This window comes from Sceloporus undulatus, chromosome 3 (assembly GCF_019175285.1).
Source record: "Sceloporus undulatus isolate JIND9_A2432 ecotype Alabama chromosome 3, SceUnd_v1.1, whole genome shotgun sequence".
Classification (NCBI taxonomy): Eukaryota; Metazoa; Chordata; class Lepidosauria; order Squamata; family Phrynosomatidae; genus Sceloporus; species Sceloporus undulatus.
The window spans coordinates 28,393,842-28,417,332 of NC_056524.1; the positions used below are offsets into that span (position 1 = coordinate 28,393,842).

Here is a 23,491-nt window from a genome sequence, read left to right on the forward strand (position 1 = left end):
GGATTGGAACTGGATTCCCCAAGCCCTACTACCACTTCTGCACTATTCTGGCTCTCAGACAAAGCTAATTGTTATCTAAGGGCCTCATTCTAAAATTATTTTTCATTTTTTAAAATTTTTATACCCAATATTACAAATTCTTAGGAATGTCACAGAATGAATACCTTGTGAAATCAAAATACTATACCCATTTGAGAACATTCATTTCATGTACTGTTTATTTTAGTTTTATCACTTTTCCAATTCCAGCAAATTGTTTTTAGAAGTTTGCTTAAACTAGGGGTGGGCAAAGTGTGGTCCATGGGCTGCATTCAGTCCTTGCAGCCCCAAAGTGTGGCCTGAAAACCCATGGACCCACCTAAGATTTTTCTCTTCAGATCGTATAAATCTTTCGCCTTTTAAGATTTTTTTTAAAAATGGGCAGTTTTGCTTCCCCAGCCCCACAACATAACTTGAAAACTTGCTAGAACTCTCTCAAAATCAGCTAAAATTAGTTGGAATCAAAATAGGAAATAGTGTTGCTCACTTCCTGTTAAAACACCAATATGCATTTCTTCAAATATAGAGATTTTTGTTTATAATTCTGCCAATATAATTTATTGTGGTGGTTGTGATTTATTGTGTATTTGTGATGCTTCTCTGCTAAAAATAGAGGTTTTATGGTGCTGTTTATGTATTTTATTATCACATTCTTTAATCATTGTATTCTGGTAAGGTTCCTTGTTAGACAGAAAGATGGGTTATCAAAATAAATTGGTAAATTTGATTACTTTTCTTGCAGAGTGCTGCTCTGAAAGCTACTAAAGAAATGAAGCGCAAGAACAAGCTATTGCATAAAGACAATTTTCAAATCTGTTTGAATAGCATTAACAAGGAAGAAGCAAGGACGTAGCCAGGATTTTGGGAAGGGGGGCGGGTTAAGACTAAGTGCCACCATTTTGAGAGGCTAAGAGCCTCCCCCCGACACAAAAAGAGGGTCGAGCGTTTACCCTCGACACCTTGATGGCACCACTTTAACTTCCGTTATGGCTTCGTGCAATGGAATCTTGGGAACTGTAGTTGAGTCATCTGTAAGGTGCCACAACAAACTACAAATCCCAGCATTTCACAACATGGAGCCAAGGGCAGTTAAAGTGGCATCAAACTGGATTATTTTTTCAGTGCAGATGCAAACTGAGTCCTTCCTCTGAAGGTGTTTACATCAGATAAATTCAGCTCGATAAAGCAAAGTGCAGCTGCTCAAGCAATGAGCGGCAGCCACTCTGTTCATGCTCAGAGACACTCTGCTCTTGCTTTGAGACACTGTATTCCAACATCTGAGCTGAGCTACGAACCCAGGCTGCATCCACACATTTCATTCCCACTTCCAAGAGGGATTTTTAATTTTGAGACACACACACACACACACACACACCTTTTAATTCCAAGACCTACCTACCTACCTACCTACCTACCTATCTATCTATCTATCTATCTATCTATAATTCCAAGCCATTATACGTTCCTTTCTTTTTATATTAAACAAACCCCTTTAAGAGAATCCTATTTTGGGAGAAAGGCAGGGTATAAAATCAATCAATAAAAAATTATAGTGCAATAGTCCATCAGTGCATGGCTTACATTATAAGACTTTATACCTTTATACATTTAAAAACTATTAAAATCACAGTAGGCTCAGAGTGCTACAGAATCATGGAATCATTAGAAGAGACCCCTAGAAGGGCCCTGATCCAGTTCAACCCCATTCTGCCATGCAGGAACTACCAGTCAAAGCATCCTCAACAAATTATGTAATGGAGGTGTCCATCTACATTGTAGAAAGATATACTATAGATTAATGCTATGGAAAATCACCACCTTGAGTCTGTATATTGGGAGAAAGGCGGGATATAAGAAAATAACAACAACAACAATATCTGGGTACTGTAGTTTTGTGAGACATTTAGCCTTCTTTGTCAGAGAGCTCTGGTGGCACAACATACTACAAATCGCAGGATTTTCCATAGCATTAAAGCAGTGTTGAACTGGATTATTTCTGCAGTGTGCAGCCTTATTAAACTGCAGTTCCCATCAGTCTGTGGTGCTGCTGGATGATGGGGCCTGCAGTCTAGCATTGCCTGGAGCAGGGCCATAGGACTCCAAAGCCACGATTCATCATCTTAGATTGATTCCATATATTAATTAATTAATCATAAAAACATAGAGTTAAAAGAGACCCCACGAAGGGCCATCCAGTCCAACCCCATTCTGCCATGCAGGAACTCTCCATCAAAGCATCCCCATTGACATGCTGAAAAAGGGCCAGCTAACTGTATTTTATTCTATTTGTCTTTTAAAAAAGAGAAAAAACAAGGCTGGAAGGAAGCCTCTTGCCTTTTTGCATCACAGACCCACCTCTTTTTTGTTGTTGCAAAAATCCAGAAATGACTGTTTTTGAAAACATGAGTCCATTCTCAGAAGAAATGTCCAGAGTAGCGTCTGAGTCTCCTTTCTCTGGACTTCCAAAACCCCAAATTGACCCTGAGAGCATCTGGTCTGACCCCCAACTCAAGGAGACTTGGAAATCCTGAAGGTTTAGATCAATTACTGAATTATTGAATTATACAAGGCATAGTGGTCTCAGGGTTTTGCTGAAGCTCAGTATGCAGAAGCACAACATTATTTTAAAAATATTGTGCATTAAATTACCTTCAGTCTATGTCTATGAGATGCATATGAAACATACATGGATCCCATCTCCCAGTATAATATCCCATTAGACATACTGTATATAAATATACCAAAATCTGAAAAACTCCAAAATCCAAAATACATCTAATCCTCAGCATTTTGGGTAAGGGATATTATTATTATTATTATTATTATTATTATTATTATTATACTATATTGTACATGGATATAACAGCTAAAAGTTAGAAGTCACCTTTTCTTTCTTTTATATTTCCTTTCAGAAGCTTCCTTCCTTCCTTCCTTTTTTCTTTCTTCCTTTCTCCCCTTCCTCTTCCTCCCTTTCTTTTCCTTCTTTTCTTCAGTTCTCCCTCCCTCTTATTCTTCCTTCCTTTTTTCCCTTCCTTCCCTTCTTCTTCCTTCTTCTGCAAAAGCAGAAGGGAGGAAGGGGGAGGAGGAGGAGTAGTGGAAGCCGGACTCTGAAGGAAACGAAAGCGAAAGGAGTCACAGGGACTCTCTCTCTCTCTCTGAGCTTGCAACTGGCGTTCAAGCTCCTTCCTCCTCCCTCCCCCCTCTATTAAAGCCACGGAGCAGAGGGAAAAGGGGAACTTTTGTTTTGTCTTTCCTCTGTTCCCTCGCCGTGGTTTTAATGGAGGGGAGGGGGAAGAAAGGAGCTTGAATGCCCGCAGGGCCTGATAGGGGGGGGGGTCCTGACCCCCCAACCCCCCAACCCCCGGCTACATCCTTGGAAGAAGGTAAAAATCTGCACATAAATGCAGCATTTAAAAGTAAATTCAAATAATTCAGAAAAGGGTATTAGTAACAATAGCTATGCTCTATCTCTCCCTTCCCCTCCAGAACTTAATTCTTACAGTTATGTGCCTAAATTTCTACACCTGTGCAATGGTGTTTGCTGCTTCAGACCAAAAGTTTTCAAACGGCATTTTAGTGCTGAAGTTCTGTCTGACCCCAAGTCTGCACTCATGATTTTGAAGCTGTTGTTATTGTCATTAACTGCTGCCAAGTCAACTACGACTTATGGTGACCCCATGACTGGGAGACCTCTAAATCACCCTGTTATCAACTGCCTTGGCTAGGTCTCTGATGTCCTCTTTCTTGAGGGCTGGAATGTATAGTGAGTGTTTCCAATCTGTGGGCCATTGTTTTGGTTTCCATTCAGTCAGATTTTGAATTATATCCCTTGAGTGCTTTTGCTACACCTCTCTTCACTATTAATGCCATCCTATTTCTTTTTAGTTACTTGAAGTTACTTGACTCAGTGGGTCTTTTCTCACCAAAGAAGTTTGCATATGTAGCAAACAAATGTGAATTCAAAGACTATTTGCTTTCTTTTTCCACTCCACAAACTTCACTTTGCCTTTTCTATGCAATGGTTTGCTGTGATAGCAGATAAATATAACTTCAAACAAGTGCTCAAGTGTATTATGGTGATAAGATTGAAGTTCTCCCTTAAAATAATGAGCTCTATCAAGTGATTTGCCTGTTTTTGTGTGAAATTAGTTTCACCTTGAGCTTCTTGTCTTCAGTTGCAATTCATAGTGTAAATGTATATAGGAATTTTGCAAGCAAAAAAGATATGGTGGGAAATGCCAGATTTAATTGGCTCGTATTATCAGGTTTACCTACTATTAACTGCCCTACCTTTTGCCCCACATCGCCAATGGACACCAGCTACCACTGTGATTTACAGTGGCTTCTACAAGGTCGGCAAAACATGTACACTAGCCTCGAGATGTGTTGCAAATACAAATCAACCCGTAAACTGGAAGACTCAATGGTAGGCAAAGTTTTATTAGTATTTTTTTGGGGGGGGGGGGGAAAGAAAGAAGAATCTATTAACAACACATAAACACCATTAAAGCCTTATGAATGACCCCCCCGCTCATTTTAAGGAATGTAAATTACACAGGTAACTATATCTAAAGCTTGTGTGACAGGTTTTAAAGCAGCCTAATCAAATGTAATCACTCCTGCTTTCTCTCGCTACTCCACTGATCAATGGAAAGCCTTTCTAACAAGAACTTGGAAAATGATAAAAGCATTCACCATCATCCCCCCCCCCCCCGCCTTGACAATGATCTATGTCTGTACAGCTCATCAGTCATCTCTTGTAAAAACATCATGGCACTTTGATCAAAAAGCCAACAATGGCTTCCCATGTGAGGTAAAAATGTTGTGAAAAGCCATCAGATAGAAATCACATTTTCCCTGAACAATAGAAAGCCAGAAATGATGTGCTTGAGTTACTTGCAAATAAAATAATGTGAAAAGTGATATCTTCAGCAAGCTTTTAAAAAGGAGGGAGACACTGATCCTTTCATTCACCTTTCTGTGCATTAAAACAAACTTTACTGCCATGTCACAATGCAGATGGAATGGGTATAAACGGGTAATGATAAGGAGACGCATTCCAAATGCATGAAAAGTAAATGCCACTGTTGAAAAATTACCTGTATTAAATCCTACACTTATCCCAACAGCTTTAAGAGCAAGATGTGGGAGTCAAATTTTGATGACATGCTTCTATCTGTGAGGTAGGCAAAGGTCTTTAACCTACATTTGCTGAATGTAGTAGGTACACAGTATTATCAGTGTTATGCCTCACTGGGTCAAAGCAGGATTTTATCTAATTACCTGAGACATTCCAGTTCACACTATAAATGCAAACAACCTTTTAGGGGTGCACTCTGGCCTTTCCTTTGTTAGGAAGCTCCACTGTATTTGGAGAAAGCAAGCAAAAGGAGTGTTAAACTTATGTTAGAGTTCTTCTAAGAACTTCAAAGGCTTATTTCCCTAAAGGTTGCTTTGCACCTGAATCACTGGAAGGAAATAATTTCCACAGTGTTAGAAAAAAAATTTCTTTTTGGTTTGGCTGAATGCAGACAAACTGCAGGTTGTGCAGCTGATCCATGGTGGCAGGTGGGATCCCTAAGTACTGTAAGTATGGAGTAATACTTAGGATAAACCAAAACCATAAAATAATAAATAGGAATTTGTTTGAATTTTCCAGAACTTCAGTTTGAGGGCAAAGGGGTGTTGGTGGCAGAGTGAAAGATATTCATGGGAATGGTGGCACAGTCAGCTGGGAGGAGTCAACAAGGCAATTGCTTCCTGATAGAGGAAGAAGCCACATGAAAGACATCTCTAAAGTGAACTGGAAACACTGACACTGCCTTCTTGCTATAAAAAAGCTGCATTGCACTGGTTCCCATACTACAGAGGACTCTGTGTTCTATTTGCGCTTGATCTTGTGTTCTCATTGTGTTGGATCTAAAGTCATAGTGGACAGAAGGTGCCTTCACCCACCTAGGGTTAAGTTCTGCTCTCATCTAGGGTTATGTTCTACCTATAGTGCACCCTATTTAGAAGGATCCTATAATCTTCTATGTGGTATTCACAGAAAGCTAGAGGAACTGCCATGTGGAGAAAGGAGAGGGAAAATAAACGTTATCTCATTGAACGTTCCATCTTGAGGATGAAAGTTCCAGGAAAAGAGATTCCACCTCAACATTAGGAAGAACTTCCTGACAGTAATGGCTGTCCGACAGTGGAACACACTCCCTTGGAGTGTACTGGAATCTCCCTCCTTGGAGGTCTTTAAACAGAAGCTGGATGGCCATCTGTAGGGGATGCTTTGATTTGGATTTCCTGCATGGCAGGGAGTTGGACTGGAAGGCCCTTGTGATCTCTTCCAACTCTATTATTCTATGATTCTATGAATATAGTAGGAACATGACAGAAAATTTTTTGTTCTTTGTTCTATTTAAAAGGTTACTTCATTTAATTTTTCATTCATGTGAATTTGATTTATAGTTATTAGTGAACTTTTCCACTAATTTTCCACTAACTTTTTTTAGCAGTCTTCTGTTATGTTTAACTTTGGTGTTTCCCATTGAAGTGCATATGGCATTTGCAAGCATTCTACTATTCAATTAGTTTACCAAAACTGTCAAATTTCAGATATTTTGGTCAAAGTGCTCCCAGGTGACAGAAAATTAAAACATCTAATTAATATATGTACTAAGTAGAAGTTCCCTGTTGTCGTTTTCATTGCTATTTCTCTTTTTTGACCTGCCTTTGACCTTTCTATGGTCTGTACACAGAGTCCTAGATAATGCATGTAATGCAAAGGAGGCTCAAATGCAAAGCAGTTGAAATTCTTCTTTTTTCTCCATACGTTTGCATTACAAAAATGAATAAAGACCATTAGTTTCCTTTTCTACTTATTTTCAGAATAAATGCATACCACTAATGGGAACTAGCTTCTAGCTGTGTTTAGTTTTTGTACCAATGTAGGTACAAAACTAAACAACTGTTAATATAAACAGGGAAGGGAAGGACGAAGAAGAGAGAAGTTTAGATAGGTTGAGATAGAAAGAAGGAAATGGTTTGATTTTGCAGGCCTCAATGATTGGTCCAGCTGAACCAAGCCTTAGTAGATTGCTATCCAAAATCTTCATTCTACAGATATCACCGCCATAAAGAGACTATTTCTTGCTGTGTGTTATTTTCTATCTGATTTGCTTTTCCAAGTTATTCACCATCAAAATATGAAGGGAACATAGATCTCTGACTACTTTTGAGTCAGGAATTTGTGCTGTGAATCATTCTTACATTCTTCTGTATTCTGTCAATATACATTTAACATCTGAGCATACAGTTAAATATTACCCAATTTGTTATTTTCAGTAAAACACTGATGCAGCAAAGAAAAAGACAGCAGCACAAGTTTAATTTTGCTTTGGTCAAGGCCCACCTGGAATACTGTGTCCAGTTCTGGACACCACAATTCAAAAAGGATCTTGACAAGCTCGAGCGTGTCCAGAGGATGGTGACTAAAATGGTGAAATGTTTACTAACCATGCCCTATTAGGAGCAACTTAAGGAACAGGATATGATTAGACTGGAGAAGAGAAGGTTAAGAGGTTATATGATAGTCTTTAACTATTTAAACAGGGATATTTGTTGAAAGGCCTACTGAGGATGGAACAAGCTTGTTTTCTGTTGCTCCAGAGACTAGGATACAAAGCAATGGAGTCAAAATACAGTAAAAGAGTTCCCCAATAAGAGTTGTTTGATAGTGGAACACACTCACATGGAGAATGGTGGAGTCTCCTTCTTTGGAAGTTTTTAAACAGAGGCTGGATGGCCGTCTGCCAGGGATGCTTTGATTATGTATTCCTACATGGAAGAATGGGGTTGGACTGCATGGCCATTGAAGTCTCTTCCAACTCTATGATTCTATAATCTGTTTTTTGGGAATATTTTTTGTTGTTGTTGCTTAAGTATCTTCCTAGAAAGATGAGCAGCTGTGAATCTCCCCCCCCCCATGTAGTGACTGTATGATTTTTAAATCGGCTTTTTAGTCATGTTTAACAATAGTATAAAGGCCTTGTGAGTATCAAATTATGCTAATTCAATGAAGGATTGACTAAAACCTATACAACCTTGGTAGAATCCAATTGAACCATTAATGGCCTCTGCTCAGAAGACCGAGGATAGAATGCAGTCTCTATGTACTCTCAAAATTTGTTGTACAAGGTTTAGAAACTCTCTGAAGCAAATATTGGGGGGGGGGGGGGGGGAGGAGAGCACAGGCAGCTACGGTAAGAAAGAGAAATTCTATTTGTAAAATATTGTATTACATTACAGCTTAATATTTTAGTTAAAGTGCATAGCACTGTATGACAATTCTGCATTTCTCAGAGCAGTGCAGAACATGATTACATATGTGGGTAAACGTCAGATAAAAGGAAAAAGAGTAAGAATATTTATCAATAGCTAAGTATAAAAGGTCTTGCTAAACATTAAGAATGAGAAATTGGCCAGGTTACTCTGGAAAGTACAGTACATTCCATGGTGGTAGTACCAGAGAGATGGCAATATCTGTGAACACACACAAACCAAATTTCACATTAATATACAATATTCAGCTGTGCCATCTGCCTGGATATTAGAATAGTAAAACTGTACTTTAAAAATATGTCAGGCTTTATTCACTTAGGTTTTATACATCCCATACACTTGAACACCACACAACAATCAGGATGACAGGTAGGTATTAAATAATAGCTTATAACTCTACCTGTGGAATTCACAATACTGAAGTTTTTCTTTTCCTCCTCTTCCAAAGAAGTGGACCAGTAACATGGTATTAATACCACAATCTTCCAATTCTGGCTCCTGAAAAACACATATAAGAGCCAGCCTTTTGTCAGAATGACTCCAGAATTCTGCATGCAGCTAATAATTAAGACTCCACAAGGAAAAAAAATAGTTTGCTTAAACAATGATATGAAAAACTGAACTTGACTAAGGATCAAACTAGCATTCAAGAACTGAAACAATGTATTTGTGATCTAAAAATGTGTTGACATGTATCTGGAAACATCTATGATATTTAGTACTTATTGTATGATATTCATATCCTTCTCCAATGACATATTAGAGCATAAGCTTTCTTGGGCTATAGTCCTTTTCATCAGATACAACCAAATGGAGGGGAAATTTATCATGAAGAAATTACTCAGGTAAGATAAAATCCTTATAAGTAAATACAAACAGCAGGATATTCTTTTTAAGGGAACCAGGGATGCATTTTATCAAATTCAGCACTACTGTGAGCCAGTGGCGGTGATTTGTGGAAAGTTTCCAAGAGAGAAAGAAAGAGCGGGAACCAATGGGCAGAAAGATGGTGCCCATTCCCTGGCACATAGGGGGTGCATTTGCTATCTGCCATATCAGATAGCTTAAGAAACACTGCCATAGTTCATGGAAGGTCATGCTATAAAATGCTCTAGTCTTTATATTGTTTAAAAATAATATTATTTTTTAAAGTAGAAACATATACATATATAGACATTAATAAAGACATAAAAGTAAGCAAAAAACAGCAACAGCAACAAAGCAAAACAACAAAAATATATAGCTTAATAACATTTCCTACCTCTTACCCCCCATTAAAAAAGACTTCCCTCTTTTCTCTGTCACTTAACCATCTGCTCTAATTTCTCCTCCCTTCATTATCTTGCCATTTATTCTCCACTGAATATCTATTGTATTCCAACATGTCCTTCCTAAATCTGAATAACAAAACAAACCTTTAACTTTACTATCTAAATATCTACTCTCTAAACATTAAATCTCATAGCAGTGTTATCCCCTTTGGTACATGTATTTGCTTTGGTACATTTTAATTTTTTTAGTCTTTAAAGTGTCAAGGGACTCTGTTTTTGTGGCAATGGTCAGGAATTATTTATAATTATATAATTAAAATAATTAATTGATAATTAATAATTGAAAAGTTGGTGTGAACTTTGGTTAAGACCTTATAGACAAATTTAGTTATGATCCAATGAACAAAGTGGAATGAATGCCTGGCTGTCTTCTCATGGAAGAGTGTACTTCCATGTCATATTGAGAGAGATGACCAACATACACTAATTATGATAGTGGCTACATTTTTAACAAGTAGGTTGGAACATCAATTACTTTTTGCTGCTGAAGAATTTGAATCTAATTTGAAGTTATTCCTAGGCATGATGTGGGTGATAGCAATTTCATTAGTTATTGTTACCTCCCCCTCCCCCCACCATCACCCTTCTGCTGTCCGCACTGGAGTTTTTCTTTCTGGTGGACAGCAGCAGCAGTTAGTGAGAAGCATAATGGATAACAAAGAACAAGAGGGAGGGAATAATAGAAGCAGGAAGCCATCAGCATGCTGCCTTGTGTAACACAGCATGTACATATAAGAAAAACAGCTTGTCGCAGATGAGAAAGAGTAAGTAGATTCACAGATGATGAGTGCTCTAGATTTTTATTTTAAAAAAAACAAGAAGAAATAAATCTTGAGTATGTATATTTACTTTGAAACAAGTCCTACTGCTTGAATGCAGCATAGTTTTAAATAGCACTCCCAGAAGCTCTGGATTCTAGCAATTAAGACATTATGATATGCTAGAAAAAGTACATGAAAGAAATCCTGATATTCAAGAATTTCAAGAATATGTATCGAAACAGTAACTATGCAATGCTAGGTGCAAATCGATATAATGTAAAACATGACTACAGTACTTATTTAAGCTTACATGAACCTAACTCTGCATGGTATTAGGCTTTGTTTCTTTTTCACTATAAGCCACCAAACAATTCTGTATTGTATCTCACAGTTTATTTTTTTCTATCAGAAAAGATAGACCTATATAATACAAAGCATGTATTTCATGTAGCCCAGTTATTTTACTCTTTCAGAAGGCTAAAACCACCATGAGTGGAAGATTTCTATGTATTTCTTTCACCACTTAAGACTAAGTGATATTTCACAGCCATGGCACAAATAGTCTTTCCCCTCTCGTCACCATTGCCTATGCTGGTGTTCTTACAGTAGTATAGTGTACCAACAGCACTCCAGATTCTGATTGTGTTTATACTACAGTAAGGCATTGAATTTAATTTAATGTAAAGTTAAATATATTTTAAAATATTGATCTATCACATGAATATGACTAAGTTATGTACAAATGATACCAAATGTACAAATGATACCAAATAAAATCATAATATTCCACTTAAAATGAAAATAGCAAGGGGGAAAGAACAGAGAAGAAAAAAAAATACTATTCTGAGAAAACTTGCTGAAACAAGTAAATGCAATGGGACCTATTTTTAAATATATAGGCATAGGATTATGCTGTTAAGTGATTTGAGATTATATGGTGAAAGTACATTTCAAAAATACAAACACTTTGTAACTTAAAAATATTTAAAATAAAAGACACTCCTAGGAGTCCAGTTTTATCTATGTGGTATACAGTACATGTGAATTTCAGGAATGCAGATAAGGGGTGGAATAAACATTTTGACACTATAGTTTGAGTCAGCATCTTAAATATTTCTTAGAATGTATCTGATGGATCAATTTTAATTTGGAAAATATGAAAGAAACCTTAGTGTATTGCAGTGTACCCATCAAAGAAATAACCCTTAAGCTGGCCTAGTAGAATCATAGAATCATAAGAGTTGGAAGAGACCACAAGGGCCATCCAGTCCAACCCCCTGCCATGAAAGCATCCCCGACAGATGGCCATCCAGCTTCTGCTTGAAGACCTCTAAGGAAGGAGACTCCACTACACTCCGAGGGAGTGTGTTCCACTGTCAAACAGCCCTTACTGTCAGGAAGTTCTTCCTAATGTTGAGGTGGAATCTATTTCCTGTAGCTTGCATCCATTGTTCCGGGTCTTGTTCTCTGGAGCAGCAGAAAACAAGCTTGCTCCCTCCTCAATATGACATCCCTTCAAATATTTAAACAGGTATCTATTTCATTGTTCTTTGGTCAACTTCAGTTAACACAATCTTATTCAATGTTAAGTCGAAGGCTTTCATGGCGAGCATCCATAATTTTCTGTGGGTTTTTCAGGCTATGTGGCCATGTTCTATAAGAGTCTATTCCTGACGTTTCGGCCAGCATCTGTGGCTAGCATCTTCAGAGAATCCCAGATGAATCTTATTCATCAAATTCTTATGAATACTAAAGTAATAAGATTACATATTAAATAAATAAATTTAGTTTGGCTCTCTTGAAAACCAGGACATGAACAAAAATCATTTAGAATTATTTATGGAATGAAAATGCAAAAGCAAGGTCTAAAGATTAGCCACTGTCATTTGATTAAGCAGCAGAGATGATATAAACACTATAAACTATGTTGTTGTTGTTGTGTGCCTTCAAATCATTCCTGACTTGTGGTGACCCTGAAGTGAACCTATCGTGGGGTTTTCGTGGCAAGGTTTGTTCAGAAGGGTTTGTCATTGCCTTTGTCTGAGACTGAGCGCAACTTGTCCAAAGTCACCTAGTGATGACCATGCCTGAGTGGTGATTTGAACTCTGGTCTACAGAGTCATAGTCCAATGTGCAAACCACTACACCACACTTGCTCATGCAAGCTCTGCAAGAAGTAATGTATGAAAGAAAATAAAACATTATTGCCTCTGCTTCTTAGAAGAAAATCACTGGGCTTTCCAAAGACTTACCAAAGTTAGTGCTTCCTCTCCTGAAACCCCTTTAAGTTCATCTTGTTTTCCAATAATATTCTGAAGCTGAAACAAAAATTAGTCATTTTTTTCAATCATTAAACTGTCATCTTGCTTTTCATTTCAGAGTGTTCTTTGACGAAAAGATCGGAGAGCTGAAGAAGCAGTTGCCTAAGACATTTGAATTAGTTATGGTAGGTGAGTGGGGTTATGGGGCATTCTATTTTACTGTATTTTTATGTTTTTAATATCATTGTAAACCGCCTCAATTTCATTGGAGAGGTGGGGTATAAATACATTTATTATTATTATTATTTGAAACAATTAGAATATTCTCTTAAAGCCATTTCATAATTATTAAAGTCTCTACACACAAAACATTTCCATGTAAGAGCAAACCCAACTACAGATTACAACATGGGGCAACTGTAGGAGGACATAAATGCTATTGTTAGTCCCAGCTAGAGTATCCTCAATCAATCAATAGTAACTTGGTAACTCGTGTTCTAGTGTATAATAGGTTTAACTCTATATGGGACTACAAATAGAATTCACATGCCATGGTTTGTGCCTACAAACAGTAAGATTCCTGGCACAGGAACTGCAAGTGAAAGGTCACATATTGAATGGCAATGGGGGTTCACATTAATTTGGCATCTTTCCTAACATGGAAAGTGGAATATGATGTGGGAATCAACTCTAAGGTTATATTCATTACATTCACTACTTCTGATACAGGCTGCCAACTGATTAACTAACCATTGGATTTAACGGTTACATGGTTAGTTACATGACACGGTTGCTTGTGCAACCAATCTTTCTATTTTCCTCAAATTTCTTCACTAGAATCATAGAGTTGGAAGAGACCGCACGGGCCATCCAGTCCAACCCCCTGCCATGCAGGAAATCCAAATCAAAGCATCCCCAGCAGATGGCCATCCAGCCTCTGCTTAAAGACCTCCAAGGAAGGAGACTCCACTGCACTCTGAGGAAGGAGTGTGTTCCACTGTCGAACAGCCCTTACTGTCAGGAAGTTCTTCCTAATATTGAGGTGGAATCTCTTTTCCTGTAGCTTGCATCCATTGTTCCGGGTCCTGTTCTCTGGAGCAGCAGAAAACAAGCTTGCTCCCTCCTCAATATGGCATCCTTTCAAATATTTAAACAGGGCTATCATATCACCTCTTAACCTTCTCTTCCCCAGGCTAAACATCCCCAGCTCCCTGAGTCATTCCTCATAGGGCAAGGTTTCCAATTTAGATTTGCTAAATTGTTGGCAAATCTCCCTGTACCATTGTAGCAAACCAATAAACAGCCTATGCTGATCAGAAGGACTACCACCTTTCTGAAGAGGCCTTATGAATAAGATTTTTTTGGGGGAGGGGAGGAGTGGGGGAGAACCCATTGTACAAGGAGCCTTCTGGATTTTTTAAATCAAAAGTTCTACAGTATTTCAGAAATAACCAAATATGTGGTTTCAAGGAATTTCATGAACAGGCAGACAATATGAAGTCTGTCTCAAAGTTTAGTTTGAACTAGTGAAATACACTAAGGGGACCAGACAGGAATAGCTGGGTCAAAACATGCTTCTGCTAGCAGGTCATCAAATAATCTCATGGCCACAGTATGAGGCACACTCCTTTCTTTCCATCTCATCCTTCCATCTCCATCTCATTCCTCCCATATGTGATGACTTAATCTACAAGGGTCAGTGCAGACAGGTTTTATGTTTTGCCCATGCATAAAATCTTAGACTCAGTTCCTGGTATCTCTAGTTAAAGCAGAGAGGAGGCAGCTCTGGTCCTCCAGATGACTTTGATCTGAAACTTCCACAATATGTCTCCAATGGATAGTGTTGATGGGAGATGTAAACGAAAAAATAAACTAAAATAAAAGTCTGGAAGATCACAGTTGCATATCCTTGAGTTAGAGGTTCTCAGTCTTCTGTTCTGGGGAGGGCTTTCACCTGAGAAACTGGAGAGCAGCTGCAAGTTGCAGTAGGCAGTACTGAAATAAGGCAATTTTAAATGTTTCTAAACATCAGACTATGACCTGGCAATTTTGTATTGTACTGTCATTCAACAAGTTAAGATACAGAACAAGGTCTCTGGCAAGTTTACCCATTTTCAGCTTACTCTAAATCTCTAGCAAATTATTCAGCAGACTCCTGGCAGCAATCTCCCTTTCTGAAACATTTGCAATTACTGTACTCACAGATCACTGTGTGTGTCTAATAAGAGATTTTGCATAGCACGCGGCAAAGCTCACCTACCTCTCAGAGATGTTAGCACCAGTCCTCAAATGGACAGCAAAAATAAAAGAACAAGGGAATTTATTATTTATGACAACAGCATGCATAGAGACAGAAAGCAGAGCATTTAGAGCAGCTTAGAATAAGTGCTTTTAAAAGTATGTTTATCATTGGGAGACAAGCAGTACATGACTTTCCTTTCTGAATAATGAAGCTGTTCAAGGCTCACAAAGCTTCCTAGTTTCTCCTCCTTAGCCCTCATCTCCATTTCCTCATGCTGTGATAAGATGATAATTTGAGCAAGTTAGGACAGAGGTGGCAGTATTTTCCCCAAACAGTCTGCAACTGGTTCTCCCAAGTGTCATTTTAATAGAGTGGGACACAATGAAACTCAGGGCACTCAGCAAGATCAAAATTATCCATCCCTGATTTGTTTGTTTAGGAAAGGCAGGCTGGGTTAGGACACTGTTTCCTGTGATTGTGCTTACAAAAAAGCTACTGCTATATATGATTGGAACAAAACAGCATCTTACCTGGTGTGGTTGAATGAGATTTGTGGTCCAATGCCTTTCCAAGGCTGCATCTGCACTGCAGAATTAATTAAATTTGACATTGCTTCAACTGCCAATGGCTCAATGCTATAGAATTCTGGAATTTGTAGTTTTGTGTGCTATTTAGTCTTCTCTGTTAGAGAGCTCTGGTGCCACAACAAACTACAAATCCCAAGATTCCATAGCATTGAACCATGGCAGTTAAAGTGGTATTAAACTGGATTATCTCTGCAGTGTGGATGTAGCCTAAATCAGGTGAAACTGTATCCAACTTGCATCCTAGCCTGGAGAACAAATTTTCCTTCTGCTACCAGGAGTAAGCCTGTTAGACCTGGATAGGTTTAATTAAGCACATTTGTTCTACTTCTTTTCTTTCACAGTAAAATTGAAGCAGTTTGATATCTCCTAAGAGCAGAATACAAATCACATGCGAACTAACTGAAGATATTTTGTTTTGAGCTCAAGTGTGTATGTTGTGGTATCATGATCAAAAATATTAAAATGTGAATTTTTAAAAGGAAACTTCTCACTCATAGAGGCTTCTGGTAGTTTTGTGTGTGCAAAATTATGCATCAATTACACACACACACACATAGCACTATAAAAATCTGAGAACCTTTAAATTAAACAAACTTTTTGCCTTAGTTTGTGATACTAAAGTATTAAGGAAGAGCAAGTTTTGCCATATGTTCTTTGCCACCTGTGTCCAAATGCAAAAATATGTTATCTGGTAAGTTAAGTGAATGCTCTCAGCTTAACACAGAACTTTAAAAAATGCAAATGGTTTTAATTTCCTTGGTTGTTCTAGCAAGGACATGATCTTTGTGAATAAAGCAGATGAGGAAAATTTATTCTTGAAACTGCTGCATCTTTCATTTGGTAGTGAGATGGAATTCCAAAAAGAAGAAGTGAAAAGGATTTTTTTCAAAAAAATATTGGCCATACCTTAAAGAATTCCTTTTTTTCCACTTGTTCATTCCCATCTGCATCCAACATTTTAAAAGCAATATGAAATCCAGTCTGTGGTTCTGCAATGAATCATAGCATACAGATTTGTTCAGAAATATTTTATAGGCAAGATAATACTGCCTGCTACTCCACTTCCACATAAGTAAGCAGATGCTTCAGTTTTATATAAAGGCAGAAGGTTCACAGGCAGCTATAGATGTACATAGGGAAATGTTCTAAAACCATTACAACCCAGCCAGTGAGAGGTACTGAGTACTTTAAAAACAAGTTTGGTCTTTATTATTATGGACAGGAATTAAAAGGTGAATAAATGATTTAAACTGTGGCTTGTTCTGAATAAAAGCAGATCTTTCAAATATCATTTGGAGAAGCAGAAACAAGGTATTCAGACTGAAACAGTGCCACATCAACTACATGTTCATTAGTTCAACATAGGGCCTATCCACACTGCAGACATAAAGTAGCTTTTCACCACTTTAACTGCCATGACTCTACCCTACAGAATTCTGGGATTTGCAGTTTGCAGAGGTACCACAGTTTTCTGGCAAATCTGGCTGAATACATCACCAAACCTCAAATCCCAAGATAGGACAGACTCATGGCAGTTAAAGTAAGGTCAAACTGCTTTAATTCTGAAGTGTGCATACATCCAAAGACACAAGAACATCAGAAAAATTGCTTTAAAAAAGCAATACAAGGCATGAGGGGGAGGAGAAAAGACATTTATGTAAACTTATTAGAGATACATACTTTAATCAAGTGATATTTCATATTGTTTTTACAGCTTTCTAGTATTACACATCATTACTATAATCAAACATCCTATAAACTGTAAGGCTTGTTTGTGAACAATCTTGCCTCTTTAAGAGGATTGACTAGATGATTTTCAAATCTTCCGCTAATATACCTGAAGAATAAACTCAGAAGGGCTGAGGGTGATAGCTAATTTATTTCCAGCTAAACATTTCATTCTAGGCATTTTAAGTGAGTAAAACTATGGATGCAGTCTGTAATATTACTAGAGAATAAAAGCAGTATGATTTGTTCTAAAGTGATGCATACCATCTGTTGCAACATACTGATAAGGAGGTAGCCCCATGTAATATATAGGAGCTAAAACTGTTCATACAGCTCACAAGATGGCACTCTTATCTGATATGATGCAACTCCAATGGTATGTATTTATAAAATAAGTGTAGTTCAAAGAAAAGCTTGACACACTTGCAGTTAATTACACAGACAATAACTAACGTTTGAGTTTCAGACCTTTGTGCTGGCTGTTAATAGAAGTTAGATTTGGTTGCTATCTATGAAAAGAATGCTTCCCTTTAAAAAAAATCCTCAGAGTGAGATTATATGCAATACAACTTGAATTGACAATGCAGGCCCAAATTAACATTTAAACAAAACTAGCCAGGCACAGGAACCTGTAGGTAAGCATTTCTTTCAGACCAGGAAACTCCTTTAATCATTTTCTGATTCAGACATTAAATGAGTATCTTAGAGGAGGGATCCTTCTGGTTTTTCTTAGTGGGTGCCTATCCTTTGGGAACAGACTTTTTTTCTGTTAGCAGACAGAATCCCCAACCTGATGGCAACAGCTTCAAGGATGCTTTGTTCAGATCATTCTAAAAAGTGCAAATAAGCCTTCCATATTTAAATTGCCACACAAAATCTAAAAATTGTATTTTAAATGTAAGCTAGAACTTTAACAGGGAAAGAAACCAGTTCAGGAAAAAACAGTTATCAAATAGGAAAAAGAGGGGCTTCCTCACATCATATCTGTAGCACATCAGTACAGTATGCAAAATTGTCTACCATCCACTATGAAAATAGACAGGTACTAGTGGGCAGTCTGATAATGTTGGAGGTGTATGAGCACTCATGGTGTCCAGGACAAAACTGGCAGTCAGTGAAAATTCTTTTAAACACTAGTGAGAAGTGAGAAACAGTTCAAAGAAGCAAAGCCAATCAAAGCTCCATTATTTTGAGCATTATTTTCATTGCTCTTAAAGAAAGCCTTGCATATAAAATACTGCAGTAATCCAAAAAGGATGATACCAAAATTGTGGAAAACTATTACCACACTATCTCTATGTATGACAGATTGCATCTGGCTCATGGATCAAATGTGATGAAACACATCCTTGCTACATAAGTGTCACCTGGAACTCTAAAAGCAATGGGTGGATCAAGGAACACCAACAATTTGCAAAGTGGTACTGTACTTCCAAAAAGAGAACTCCATTTAATACTGGCTGAAAACTATCACCCAAGAATCATCTACTCACAGAAGGTGGATAAAACAACTGAATACTGTACAGTTTATTTAGTGCTCCAAACCACTGAAAATTGTTATGTTTTCTGCTTTTATTATCAAAGGGAAAATAATCTACAGCTGTCGTTGTTGGCAATATGACCACTCCCCTGACCACTTCCCACAAGCTAAGATAGAAGATACATGCTTGTGGATGCTTGCAGGATTGCATTACTACTCTCCCAATGGATTTTCTTCATTAACTGATATGCTGAGAGGACAGCAGTGAGAGCAAAGTCTCACCATAAGCATTGCTATCTAGATTTCTGGTAGCACAATTACATGAATAGCAGAAAAGCAGGATACTTTTCTCATGACCAGCCCAGACTCTCATCTGCCCTGCTCCATTATGATCATGCTAAAGGGCTCCTCTTCACCCTTTGTTGATAGAGGGAGGATCATATTAGGGGCAGCTCATGAGAATGGAAATTGCTAAATCTTATGGATAAGATACACTGAATTTCAAGTTAGACACTGGTTACATTTCTGGAGAGATGTACTAGGATTCAAATCTGGCTAGAAAATATATTGAGGCAATTCCATAGTGTTGAGGGTAGGGAAGGAGGCTACAGTGGCAGCTGCTTTGAATAATCTAGTAGCTTCTAATAAACTACTAGAATTTCATAAATATATACTTCAGACGTATTGCGTATCAAGAAGGAAACATGAAACCTGTTAGATGCAGATGGAGATACAAGCACCTGTTGATATTTTCTTTCAAAATGATGGATATGTTAACTTAAAACAATAGGGGAACTGGATTTTTCTCCACAGAGACTCCTTTGTTTTGGACATTCAATCAATTTCAGATATCAAAGAAATAATCTCATTCAGTCCTTTTTGAAAAGAAAAAGTGGGAGAGAGCCTGCTTGGATTCCACTTATAGTTTCTGCCCTTTCAGTGTATCAACATTTGTTACCTTATTGCACCAGCCCTAAAAATTCTAAAGCCTCAGTGCTATTTACCTAACAATTTCAGATTCAAAGTATGGTATAAGTAAACAAATGTTGCAATGTGTGTGTGTTTACACTTTGCATAAAAAAATGTCATTACCAAAGTGCAATCCCTGCAGCGTTTGCTTTGCTATGATGGTGAAAACTGAGTGAAAGTAAGATAGGCCTAGCATCTTTGTGTTGTCCCTAGCATCTTTGTGTTGTCCCTAATTCTACTCTGTCTCAAAACGCTGGCAGTTTAACTTCTAGCCTTATCAGTGCTACTGTTGAATATCAAGGTAGTAAACAGGTGATGATCTAAGAGTTAATCCACTGATATGACCTAGTATGTATAACTGAAAACTGGCTGTACAAAGGAAAAGGGTATACAGTCGTCCTTCCACTTTTGTGGGGGATCCGTTCCGAACCCTCCCTGCGAAAATGGAAATTCACACATATTCAAGCACCTCATTGACACGAATGGCTGTGCACCATGAGCACACACACCATCTTAACCCTCCCTGTTTGCTGGTTTGTGAAGGACTGAGACCATGGACTCAAAGTTCGTGAAAATGGGAGGGGAGAACTGTGCATCTCAAATGCTTGCCTTGGTTACCAGGCAAGGCATCGAGAGTGAAGAAGGCACTAAGACTAAATTCAATGGGATGTAGTATGTATCACTAAAACCTGGCTACACAAAAAGGGTATAAATCTCAGATGTGTACACTTGGTACACAGGCAAGGCAACAGGCTTGGTGAAGGGTTATATTAGAGTGGCCTATAACAATTTCATCCTTCTGCTGAGAAATATTATTCAGAAATCAGCTAGTGTTGAATTCTGGATAAGGCACTGAGGATTTAAGACAGGACAGTAATTCTGTTAATGCATGGTACTTACACGTTTTACCCTTGAGACCCCTCCCCCTTTACATCTACATGCAGATATAGTGCCCCCCCCCTTGATGTAGTATATGAATATTTTGTTTATTCAGTGTGCATATTTTCATTCACACATTCATGTATTTTAACATTTTATAAGGAAATAACATTGCAGAAATTAGAACAGTTTTATTTAAACAAATTCAATATTTAACTCAACACATGTGCAAATTTTACACATTAAAAAGTTAGGTAAGAAGAGGAGGAGGAGGAGGAGGAGGAAGAGGGGGAAGAATCAGGGCCTCTAAGTCTTACGCCCCCCCCTGACCAATTCTTTCTGCCCCCCCCCCCCCCCCGATCCTACCCAATGTTTGAGAACCACTGTGTTAATGTATTGTCCAGTATATTGCTCCTTGCCTGACTTGACTGAAATGATGTTGAGAACCCTAAGGCTTTGGCACCATGATACATACTTCAGCTATTTTGTCTGGGAGAGGTTAGGATTTCACAGCTGCTATGACAACCAGAGGAAACCAATACAGAGTAGTGGTTTGAGTACTGGACTAGGATTCTGGGAATCCAGGGAGTGAATCTCCACTGAGATACATATTGGGTGACCTTGGACAAGACACACTCTTCAGCTTTAGAGAAAGGAAATGGCAGACTTTTTCTGAATAAATCTTGCCAAGATAAGGTCGCTATAAATCAAAGCCAACTTGAAAGCACATAACAGCAACATGACAACCCTGGATATATCTCAATTAATATCTAGCCCATCACAAATGGCAGGAGATATACTGGACTTGAGGTTTCTGTACCAGATTAGTCTAGAAGCAACATTCTGTGGGCAGAAGGAATTAGAAATACAGTCGTCCCACCCCATATGCAGGCTTGAGCTCATGCGGGTGGCAAGCCCAGGGGGACAAAATGGCATGCATAGGAGCGTGCCACCATTGAAATCAATGGTTTTCCCATATGTGGAGGGTCCAGAATGGATCCACTGAGCCCACGGTATCTTTGTAATCATGCACTTGCAACAATGCACCTTTGGATGCTGATGGATCCAGATGGTTTCCTGAAGTCTCTGGTAGTGTTTCTTGCACTTTTACCTAGCAGTTTAGCTCAAGTCTTGACTGTGGTTCAGAAATGATTTGGGATGTTCATACAATTGCTCCCAAATGCCCTTGATCCAGTCATAAAGCTGTATCAGTATTTTATTATTTGGAGGAACTGAGGGCTATAAAATGGCTATGTCAGCAATTAAAAGCAAGTGGCAAAACCCCCTCATGATAAGTATGTTTGCAAACAGGTAAGACCCTGCCTTAGGGTGCTACACTGCAGTAATGATGATGGCAAAGAAATATCTGTCAATACTGTATCTTCAGCCGTGAAAGGCCTGTAGGATCACAGGGAACCTCTGAAGTTTTACTGTGACCAATCTGCATCACATTTTGCAGACAAAAATCACTTGTATTTGTTCTGACTTAGATATCATTGTTTTGACATATCAGATATGGATGCAGCTAGGACTCATTTTGTCATGTTGTTTTGGATATATTTCAGCTTGTGCAGTCTGATGTTGTGCACAAATCACTCAGCAGCTTGAGACCCACCACCTGCTCTTTGGATCCATGCCATTCCTGCATATCACTCTGCCAGGACTTGGCTTACCATCTGGAACACAGAGGTGATGAATATTTCTCTGAAGGAAGATGTAGTTCCCACTGTACTTAACAATACCCCTGTTGGTGGTAAAATCCTTATTTCAAAAATATAGAATCCCTTGATTCTGAGCAAATTTCTCCCCTCATCTAGTGTACCATCCTGAAGAATTTTCAAAGGGGTAGCCATGTTAGTGGGCTGCAACAAAATAAGAACATTTCCACATCTTAAAAAAAAATGCAAATGTACTGCTTTCCAAGCAGCCACCACTGCACATCTTAGTAACTGCATGACTGGAATTGAGGCTCCCACCACATTCTCTCCTTCACTCTCCTTTAACCCAGCCTCTCTGCCCTATGTCCTACCCAGTATGTCTTTTCGTTATTTTTATTTTATTTCCCCCCACTTTTGTCACTCAGTTTTAGAGCTCTGCTACTGCAAGTTAATTTAAAAAAAAAAAAAAAAAGAAAGAAAAGAAATAGGAAAAAATAATAAAGGAAATCAGGCTGCTTGGGAACAGTGAGAGAGACGGGACAGGAAGGAACACCAACATCACCTGATTGCCAATATCACAACTGCCCCGAGAAGTGATGTTTTGCATCTGGGGACTTGTGTGATTGCATTGACGGGTTTACCCTATGGATGCAAAGAGATGCAGCAACTATGGGTTGGTGACAGACCAGCTATAAGTCAAAGGTGTTGTGTAATAAGTATCACCAAACCATTTTTTCCTGATCTAATTGTAGTTTAAAAGCCATGTGTAGCATTATCTTGTGAGACTTTGGTGGAACCTGTTACATATAAAAGTGCCACATTACCAGTTACTCCAGAGTAGCAGAAGGTGGTGGTTTACTGCCAAGTGGTCTAATTGATTAATGAATCCACTCCTATCTGAATTCTGGCCTACTTTGTTTGCCCAACTTGCTTGTCCTTATGCCATGGAAAAGACAGGGAATGCAACCCTGTTTTTTCTCCTAGAGTTATCAGTGTTTTTCAGTACAGTGGTACCCCGGGATACGAATGCGCCGCCTTACGAAATTTCCGGGTTACGAAAAAAATCCATAGAAAAAAACTGTTCCGGGTTACGAAGGTTATTTCGGGTTACGAAAAATTTTTTGGTGCTTTTCGGCGCTTTTTCGCACGAAATCGCGGCTTTCGCTATTAGCGCCTATGGCTTTTTCGGCTTACGAAGGATTTCGGGTTACGAACGCGGCGG

The 23,491-nt window shown here is 38.4% G+C and overlaps 1 protein-coding gene across 2 annotated transcripts in view; it reads right to left on the bottom strand.

The window, feature by feature from the left end:
• Nucleotides 1–23,491, bottom strand: part of MICU2 (mitochondrial calcium uptake 2) — a 116,032-nt gene that overhangs the window by 9,561 nt on the left and 82,980 nt on the right. For both annotated transcript variants that reach the window (XM_042459308.1, XM_042459309.1), the window contains exons 6-8: nucleotides 16,462–16,544; nucleotides 12,718–12,783; nucleotides 8,774–8,871 (exon numbers count right to left, since the gene is read on the bottom strand). In XM_042459308.1, coding sequence (XP_042315242.1) covers nucleotides 8,774–8,871; nucleotides 12,718–12,783; nucleotides 16,462–16,544 — 247 coding nt within the window. The remainder of the gene's footprint in view (nucleotides 1–8,773; nucleotides 8,872–12,717; nucleotides 12,784–16,461; nucleotides 16,545–23,491) is intronic.